This window comes from Ursus arctos, unplaced genomic scaffold (genome assembly GCF_023065955.2).
Source record: "Ursus arctos isolate Adak ecotype North America unplaced genomic scaffold, UrsArc2.0 scaffold_8, whole genome shotgun sequence".
NCBI classification, from domain to species: Eukaryota; Metazoa; Chordata; class Mammalia; order Carnivora; family Ursidae; genus Ursus; species Ursus arctos.
Window position 1 is genome coordinate 48,691,088 of NW_026623100.1, and position 9,635 is coordinate 48,700,722.

The 9,635-nt window shown below is 50.8% G+C and overlaps 1 protein-coding gene across 1 annotated transcript; it reads right to left on the minus strand.

The window, feature by feature from the left end:
• Nucleotides 1-1,320: 1,320 nt before the first annotated feature.
• Nucleotides 1,321-5,307, minus strand: FOXI3 (forkhead box I3). The gene is made up of 2 exons (XM_048222444.1): nucleotides 4,683-5,307; nucleotides 1,321-1,943 (listed from the first exon to the last, which is right to left on the minus strand). The coding sequence occupies exons 1-2, from the start codon at nucleotides 5,305-5,307 to the stop codon at nucleotides 1,321-1,323; spliced, it is 1,248 nt and encodes a 415-aa protein (XP_048078401.1).
• Nucleotides 5,308-9,635: the final 4,328 nt, after the last annotated feature.

Sequence of the window (9,635 nt, forward strand, 5' to 3'; positions counted from 1 at the left end):
GGCTGAGTATCTGCCATGGACCAGACACTCTGCTGGGCCCTGGGAGGGGGACCATAATAAACACTATTCGAATGAAGATACCTCTTGAGAAGTAAAAGGGAGTGCTAAAAATAAATTATATTAAAAATTTTTTGACAACAAATGGTTTATTAAGAAACTATAAAAATTCCATTTCAAAACTATTTTTAATAAAATTCTAGTGTTTTGTTTTAAAAATGAAAAGCCCGGGGCACATGCTGAAAGGGCGAGGACATCAAGTTAGCTAGGACCATGGTCACCCCGGACCTCACTCAGGCATATGGCCTAAGGCAGAGGCGGGGTCTGTCCTCGCTGCTCGGGGTAACATCTCAAGTGATACTTATTTCAACCAGAAATCTTTGGTCAAGTGAGATCGAGTTCATTCCTACCCCCCAGAGGCTGTGTCTGCCTATGGGTAATGGCAACTCCGTTTTCTAGAACCAGAACAAACCTTCCAGCAGCAGCTCTGGAGCCAGACTGCCTGGACCCGGTCCTGGCTCCACAACTTACTGTCTGTGTGGCCTTGGGGGAGTTACCTGCCATCCTGGAGTTACAGGGCCCTCACCAGAAGAGGAGGGGTAGTAACCATACCTATCTCCCAAGGTTGTTGTGAGGATTAAATGAGCTAATACACGCCGAGCGTCTGTCTGAAAGAGCGCTCGGCACCCGGGGCTCGTTTGGGCAGCACCTACCGTGGCCCAGACACGGAGCCTAAGCAGAGGTGATGGTGAGCTGGATATAGCTCAGAGGAGCTGTGGTATGTCCCAGTGCAGGATTCAAAACAAACTTGAATTAGGGGCAAAAAAATGCAAATGGAGGTTTCCCATAAAAATCCAGGTATCTGACTTTTCTAGAAAAATCACGATGCTGCCAGGCAGGAAATAACTAAACGGCCCAGAGTAGCCTTTAGCTGGTCAGTCCCGACCATTCCCTTACCTGCTTCAGTGGCCAACTGCTACCTTTTTCCTACCTGATAAACTTCATTCTTTTGTTATTTTGGCTGGCCCTCGGACACATGTGAGCTCATAACCCTGCCATATGGTGACGAACAAAACAGACATGGTCCCTGCCCCCACAGGGCTTGCAGGTACTGTCCTGGACGGAGTGAGGGGGCCTGCTCTCCAGAGAAACCTGTAACAGCTTGCCGGGCGGTAGGAACGTTCTCCACTATTCCCAGGCCAGGGCAGCACCTGCGCCTCCAGAGGAGTGCAGAATCCCACTTCCTGCCCCAGACCTCGGCCTCAAGATCTGCATTTCACAAGACCTCGGCTGTGCATATTCAAGTCCGAGGGCCGGCTGGTCCTAGACCTCGGAGCCCTCCCGGGGGTAGATGAGGCTGTTGACCATGCCGAAGTTGTAGAAGGAGCTGCCGAAGGGGCCGCTCTGACCCCCGCCCGCGCTGGCGGGGAAGGGGCTGTAGTAGGAGGACCTCTGGCTGCTACCGTTGCTGGCGCTGTTGGTCAGCTGCAAGCTGTCCGGGGGGGCTTCGGAGATGGAGCTGGCGGGGAAGGAGCTGCCCGCGGGCAGGGGGGCGCCCTGGATCCCTAGGTGGCGGCTGCCGGGGACCGGCCGCGGGGCGCTCCCGCTGCTGCTGACGCTCAAGGTGCTGAGGCTGCTGAAGAAGGTGTTGAGGCAAGGGGCGGAGGTGAGCAGGGGTCCCCCCGGCGAGGAGGCAGTACTCTTGGTGCCCTCGGGAGGCTCGGGGGACTGGGACGGCCTTAGCAACGCCGAGGGGCTGTCTCCTTCGGCCTTCCCACCCACGCCGGACCCCAGTCCTGAGGACAGCCCTTCCTCCGATTTTGTGGTCCCTGCGGCCACCGTGGAGGTGCCGCTGGCTTCAGAGCGGCGCTTTCGCTTCCGCCGGAAGTTGCCGTTGTCAAACATTTTCTCACAGTTCGGATCCAGGGTCCAGTAATTCCCTTTCCCTACCGAGAGGAGAAAGACACACAAGTTAGAGAAGGACCCAGCTCCCGCCCATGCAGTCAGCTTCAGTTCTGGAAGGACGAGCACAGACTCTCTCATTAAATGCTGGCGAGGATGCTCTGGCCACTCTACTGTTTAAATGTATCCTTTTGGGGAGATTTTCCTCTTCACCTTCAAGGAGAAATCCGGAACAAAGATGTTCTGGCCATGTCCCCCTCCCCCTGGCAGTGTCTGCTACCTAAACCTTAAGACCTAATTCCAGGCCCAAGACACTTCTAATGACCCGACACCTTCCCCTCCAGATCCATATTGTGTGTCCTTGCAAAATCCTGGCGCTGCGTAAATGGGAGCCTCCATTTCTTTATTTATAGAAACAGGCATAAGAATAATACCCATTTCACAGATGGACTGCGGAAGGTTAAATGGTGTCCCGGCACGGTAGCTGGCACACAGTAAGCAGTGAAAAATCACTCTCCGTTACCATCATTTGCTGAAATGGTACAATATTTGCCCCTAAAGCAAAACAAAACACTCCACTGGAAAAGGTAACCTCAAATACCCAATCATTTGTCTTGCCAAACAAAAATTACAAAAGTTATTACTGAGCAATCAATTCTTTTAACAACATCTTGTTAAATGACATCGTTCAGGGTCCAGGAAGCTCCTGGAGTCTACATCCCCTCGTCCGCTCCGAGCAGGAGATGCCCTGCGTCTCTGGCCAGCCTTCCCTCCCCCCCAGATCTCAGACCAGAGCCTCATGGAATGCGTGCAGTGCCAGTCTTCTGCTGAAAAAATGCCCCTCACTACCTAGCACAACTGAGGTAAGAAAGATCTATCATCTTGGAGGGCTTTCTCTCTCAATAACTTTTATCACTTCTGCTAAATAGACCTTTGACGTGTGAAAGCACTGGTATAAGCACTTATCTCGTCGAGTGCTCCTCACAGCTCTGTGGAGACAGGGAATATTATTGCCTCCATTTTTCAGATGGGGAAACTGAGGGGCAGATTGGTTGGTAAGCTGCAGTATTCCCTGTTAGCAATGGTAGAGCCGGGGATTCAAGCAGGCTGGCTCTAGACTCGGCATTCTTACCTAACCATTGTGATAGGTTGCCTGTGCAAACCAGCACACACTCTGGCAAACCTATTATCTTCATTAACACATTTTTTTTGCAAATAGTTGCAAAAAAGAAAGATTCTTATTCATACAACTACCATCTAAATGATAGTACCTGCACCTATAAGGATATTTATATTGTGCCCTGAGTACCAAATGCTTGGACAAGACCCTAGCTAAAGACACCAACTTTTTAGAAAGTCCAAAAGAATATACATGAGAATTAACATGATAATCTTGGGTGATTTAGAAGCCAAATTGAGAAGCTGCATCTTCTAGAACTGGACACCCTGTCCAGTACAGTAACCACTTGCCACACATGGCTGTTGGGCAGTTGTAAAGTGGAGAGTCCAAAATCACATGTGGAATCAAACACACACAGGATTCTGAAGACTTAATATCAAAGGGGAAAAAGAAAAAGTAAAGTATCTCAGTAATAATTTTTTATATTTGCTATATGTTGAAGCAGTATTTTGGGTTACTTAAAAATATTAAAAATAATTTCATCAGTTTCTTTTTACTTTTTTTAAATGTGGCTACTAGAAATTTACTGTCACACGTGATTTATACTGAATTTCTACTGGAAAGCACCACTCTACAATATGCTCAGGGGCGAACACTCCAGAGCATTTCCCACAAAATCCCGGATCTCTGCAGCGGGCAACTGAAATCATTTCATTTCGTTGACCCATCACACCTCCGTCCCCACCTCCCTAATGGCCAGTTCCTTCTGCAAACCTCAAGTAGAATCTTCTTTTTCTCCTTTTTGAGCTTTTCTTCATCCCCCCCTTCTCACAACACGCCACTGTAACCCAGCCCTCCTCCTCCGAGGGCTTAGATCAGAATGCAGCAAATTTGGGGTTTTCATCTTTTCATTTCTAGATAGTGAAGACACCAAAACCACAATGTGCAGGACACGGCTAAAGCTCTCGGATTCCTCTGGCCCTGTCTCATGACGCCTATGCCACTACCCTCAATCATCTCTCGCAAGGTAGGCGCTCGTTTCCTGAGGGACACGGGGAGCTCTAGGAAGCCGGCGCGGGAAGGGGCTCATCCAGGACAGCCCGAACGGCCTGCTGTTGCTCGGTCTCTCACCGCCTCTTCCGTGAAACGTGATGGGATTCTCGGCTCACCAGAATCCCTTTAGAGTCGGCCCTTATCTGAGATGCCACGCGTGTTCTTATTCCTAATCTCCCTCCCCGTGCCTTGGACCCTCCCTTCAATCGGCAGGATGCACACCACCCAGGGGTGGCTTCCCGTTTGAGGATGCCGTCTTTTCCTTTTTCTCTACCTGGCCACCCTCTGCGCGCGCGCGTGTGTGTATGGGAGTGTGGGTGGGTGGGTGCGTGACTGCGTGCGTGTGGGCGGGTGCGTGACGTGTGTGGGTGTAAGGGGCGAGCTCCACGCTCCCCGGCTCCCGGCCCTGAGGACCCTCTGAGAATTCTTTGTCCTCCGGCTTGCCCTTACCCCGACCAGACGAGGGCCGAGGTTCGGGTGGCTGCTCCCCACCCCGGCTCCCAGCCCCAGTCGGCAAGACTCCGCGCGGAGCTTCAGGTGAGCCCCAGCGACGCGGCCCCTGCCCGGGCGCCGCTCCCCCGGCCGGGAAGCACCTGTCCGGCGGCCTCACCTGGGTCGTCCTCGTCGCGGGGCACCTTCTTGAAGCAGTCGTTGAGCGACAGGTTGTGGCGGATGGAGTTCTGCCAGCCGGCCTTGCTGCGCTGGTAGAAGGGGAAGCTGTCGGCCACGAACTGGTAGATGTGGCTGAGCGTGAGCTTGCGCTCGGGCGCGCTCTGGATGGCCATGGCAATGAGCGCCGAGTACGAGTAGGGCGGCCGCACCATCTTCATCAGGTCCTCGCGGCTGGCCATGGACAGCCAGCCCAGCTCGCCGGGCGCGGCGGGTCCCGCGGGCGAGGCGGGCGCTGCGGGCGCGGGCTGCGCGAAGGCCCGCTGCGCGCAGCCAAAGGTGCCGGCGGCGGGGGGCGGCTGCAGGAAGGGCCCGGCGGCGCCCCCGGGGGGCGGTGGCGGCGGCGGGGCGCCCAGGTACGCGGCGGCGGCGGGCGGGCCGCCCACGCCCGGCCCGTTGAGCCACAGGTAGGGGTTGGCGGCGGCGGCGGGCGGCGCGGCGTAGTCTGCCAGCCCGTAGGGCGCCCTGGCGGCCGGGGGGGCGCCCGGGGCGGCGGCGGCGGCGGCGGGCGGGGGCAGGCCGGGCTGCGAGTACACGCCGAAGTTGTCGCCGCAGTAGAGAGCCATGTCGGTGGCCGTCGGCGGGTGCGGCGCGGCAGCGGCGGCTAGGGGCGAACGGGGCTGGTCTCGCCGCTCGGGCGAGAGCATCCCTTTGGGGGCCCACCGCGCGGCCCCGCCTCGGCCCTCGCAGGGCGACCGGTGCTCGGGCAGGGGGTTGGCGGAGGCGCGTGGAACGCCTGCGAGCCGGCTTCTTATAACCGTCTGCCGCGCGGCTCCTCCCGGCCGGCCCGGGGCTGGGCGGCGGCCCGCGGGCCGGGGTTCTCCACGCCCCCGCCACGCCCCACCTGCCCGCGCATCCCCGCGGCGCGCGCCCCAGCCCTCGCGCAGCCCGCCTGCCCCGCCCCCGGAGCCCCCCGGAGCCCCTCCGCGGCGGGCGCGGGAGCCCGGGAGCCCGAGGGAGGCCGGCGCCTCCAGGTTGAAGGCAAACGCGTTCTTAGCCCAGGAAAAGAAATAAAGTAACGAATACTGAAACCGAGAGAAGATAACCCAAACAGCAGAACTGTTTTCTAAAAAGTCCCCAAGACGAGTTCGGGTGGCCGCTCAGACTACCTGCTTAGCCCCCTGTGGTTTTCCACCTCAAGCTTCTGCCCCTTTTGTCATTGCGTTACTGGATTCACGGCCAGTCTCAAGAGATCGGCTTCTAGCCGAAAATAATAGACGCGATTAACAACTCTTTGGGGGTATACGGTAGATTTTATTCCCGGGCATCCTTGGAGTGTCCCCTTTTCCTAGGGGATTCTGTGATGGGAGGGGCTGAAATCGGTTTTTAAGTTTTCTAACCCTGTCTCTAAACACGTAACTATATGTTCGTTCACATTCGGGAAGTATTTGTTCATTTTAAGTCCGGTTTGTGCAGTCCTTTGGTGTGATTTGTTTTCTTCAAAAACAGAAGGGTGTGTGTTTTCAGAGACATTTAAATAAGTGGGTTCGGAATTAGCATTTTAAAGCCAACTGTAATTTAAACTGTGCCAGAAGCGCTCATTTACAAAAATGGTCTCAACGAATTATGGCATAGGTCTTGCTTTCTACGGCTGTTAAGTTTTGAAATGCGGTTCCTGCCTGGAAAAACAAGCGAAACAGGTAAAATACTGTGGCGACCCCACGTGCCCCCAATCATTATTTATTCGCTCTGAACAACAATAAGAAAATTGTTTCTTTTACAATTAAAACTATTCCTAAATGTGTTCTTAATAGGTGACCAGTCTGAGATTCTTACTTAAGGGAGAGGGGAAGGGGAAAACGCCTTTTTTTTTTTTAAAGATTTTATTTATTTATTCGGCAGAGATAAAGACAGCCAGCGAGAGAGGGAACACAAGCAGGGGGAGAGGGAGAGGAAGAAGCAGGCTCATAGCAGAAGAGCCTGATGTGGGGCTGGATCCCAGATCACCGGGATCACGCCCTGAGCTGAAGGCAGACGCTTAACCGCTGTGCCACCCAGGCGCCCCGGAAAAAGCCTTTCTATTTGCCAGTTGCAGACGGACGGTTGAGAATATTTAGTAATTCGGAAACCCATCCCCCTCCACTCCTCATTTATTTTCATGATAGAAGTTATGTACTTTACAGGAAACTATCCTCTTCTGTTATCTCGCTTCTTAAAAAGTGACATCCAGAGATATCTAACTAGTAAATCGTGATACCTAAAATGCAAACCACGGTTCAACTGTAACTATTTTTCTCATCTTTTCTGGAACCAGAAAAGAATTATTCTCACCTCAAAATTTAGTGCACTGTTTTTTTTCAATCTCTTGGCAAATGCTGTAGAATGGAATAGTGTTTGTTTAATTGTATTTTTTGATTTAAGGATCTAAATTTTTCTTAATGTAGATAAGCACGGTGTTTTGTTTTGTTTTTTCTCCTTCCAAAATAGTCTCAAACAAAGTTGTTTTGCGACTTCTCTTGGGTTGTGAATAAAGATGACAACTATAGCCCAGGAAATTTGAAAGCAATTTTCTAATAAGTTAAAATGCTCCAATTTGTTGTTTGTTCTTAAGTTTAAAGGTCTAAACAAAAAAGAGAAAGTCCAAAAGAAAAACTAGGAACCAAGATGGCAATAAATTGGAGAACATTTCAAACCATCTCCCCTTTGGTAACTGATGTCTTTATGCCTATCATACCTGCCCTTATTTTTTAACAAGTTGCTTATGTGTATACTTTGCAGTTTTGCAGGGTTGTTGTTGTTGCTGCTGTTTGTCTAATTCTTAACCCAATAGCTCCAAATTATTCTGAGTAAGAGGCCATGATTGCAGAGTATTGTTTCTTCGTTTGATTAAAGGTTCTGCCTACTAGTGATTTTGTTCCTTAACTATGTATTATCTTTTGCGGACTTTAGTTTTACTTAAAAAATGACAGAGCCACCTAGTGGCTCTTTGCCTCTGTTACAGCGGACATGGATCTGGCAGAGATCTGTAAGGTGGACACCCCCTCTAGGGGTTTGGAAGTTTTACTTTTCTATCTGTTTTCAATCACATCTTAATTCGATAAGCTTAAAACTATTACTGGTCATGGCCTGGGGTTTTTTAATGTCAAAGTTAAAATAATTTTTAATCCCTATTTTTTAAAAAGATTTATTTATTTGAGAGTGGGTGGGGAGGGGCAGAGGGAGTGGGAGAATCTCAGCAGATGCTCACTGAGCAGGAGTCCGACTCTGGGCTCAATCCCACACCCCACGAGATCATGACCTGAGCTGAAACCACGAGTCGGAGGCTTAACCAACTGGGCCACCCGGCGCCCAATCCCTATTTTTTTTTAATTAAATTTTAAAGTCATTTGGTGCACTTAAAAAAAAAATCAACAGGATATGAAATGTACTTGAAATACAAGCTCGCCATAATAGCATTTTGTCAAATTGCCTTTTCACAAAGAGATGTAGTCAAGGCAATTGATTAATGCTTCTATGCCAGTGTAAAATAGGGAGGCTATTACATGTTCTCGTCACTGGAAAATAAAACGTTTGGGGAAAATATGATAAAAAGTAAACAAACTGGTGCCAGTGGAGATGAAAACGGAACCAGAGGAGGTGAGCAAAGAACTCAAGAAAATTCAAACTGTAGTTAGAGAATGTGGTTTTGGGAATCATGGAGGGAGGGTAATGCTACCACATAAGCCAAAATGTGGAAGATTAATTCATAATTTTTTATTTTGGTGATTTAAGAAAAGATGTTGAGGGGCACCTGGGTGGCTCAGTCGGTTAAGTGTCTGCCTCCGATTCGGGTCCTGATCTCAGGGTCTGGGGACTGAGCCCCACATTGGGGTCCCTGCTTAGCTGCGGGGAGCCTGCTTCTCCCTCTCCCTCTGCCTGCTGTTCCTCCTGCTTGTGCGCTCTCTCTGTCAAATAAATAAAAAAAAAATCTTTAAAAAAAAAGAAAGAAAAGATGTTGAGACAACTGCAGTTGGGCCTGCTACCTCATTTTTTACTTGCTGTCTTTTTTTTTTTTTCCAACTTCTGACCACTTAATCGGTTCCAATTTTATTTTTTATTTTTTAGAGGGTGGAGGAGGGGCAGAGGGAGAAGGAGTGAAAGAGAATCTTAAGTAGGCTCCATGCCCAGCACAGAGCCTGATGCAATGTGGGGCTTGATCTCATGAGCCTGAGATCATGACCTGAGCCGAAATCAAGCGTCAGACACTTAACCGACTGAGCCACCCAGGCACCCCTAATTGGTTAGTAGCATTAGTCAGAAGGCACACTGGAGAGTCTGTCCTGTCCTCTCCAGTCCATACCTTAAAGGCTGGGACCTACAGATGGAAACAGAACTCAGAGTAACCATTCATTTACTCCTTTAACAGATATTTAGGGCTATACTTACTGACTCTTTCTTAAATGTTAGTGGGAAACCGAGGCCGCTCTCTTCCTCCAGGAGGACTAGCATTCCACCAACTTGAGATTTGTCTTCTGTTCCAAGAATATATTTCTCTTATAAGCCCTTTAAGTTGACATTGGCCAAATTGCCCCTGCTAGTCACCCCACTCAGCCACCTGGGAGTCAGGGAAGACTGGAGTGAGCTGCAAATACAGAGTGGGGCAAAAGTCCAGCCCCAGGAGGCTCAGAAGCAGGGGCACGACCCAGGGACGCACCCAGCCACGTGCTGGCTGACCCCCAAGGCTCGAGCCCCTCTTCCCCCAAACATTACACCTAGGAAGTATAACAAAAAGAATGAATCCTAAGGATTCTAGAAGCCTAAAGATTCTGAAGACACCACAGAGGTCCATGTACTTCATGCAGAAAAGTAAGAGAAACCCCTATCAGCCCAAGCAGTGGTGCTCCAACAATCCCTTTGAGCCACGTTATTAACAGGTGGCTCCTCTGCTTGAACCCTACCCCTCTTCCCACTGCCT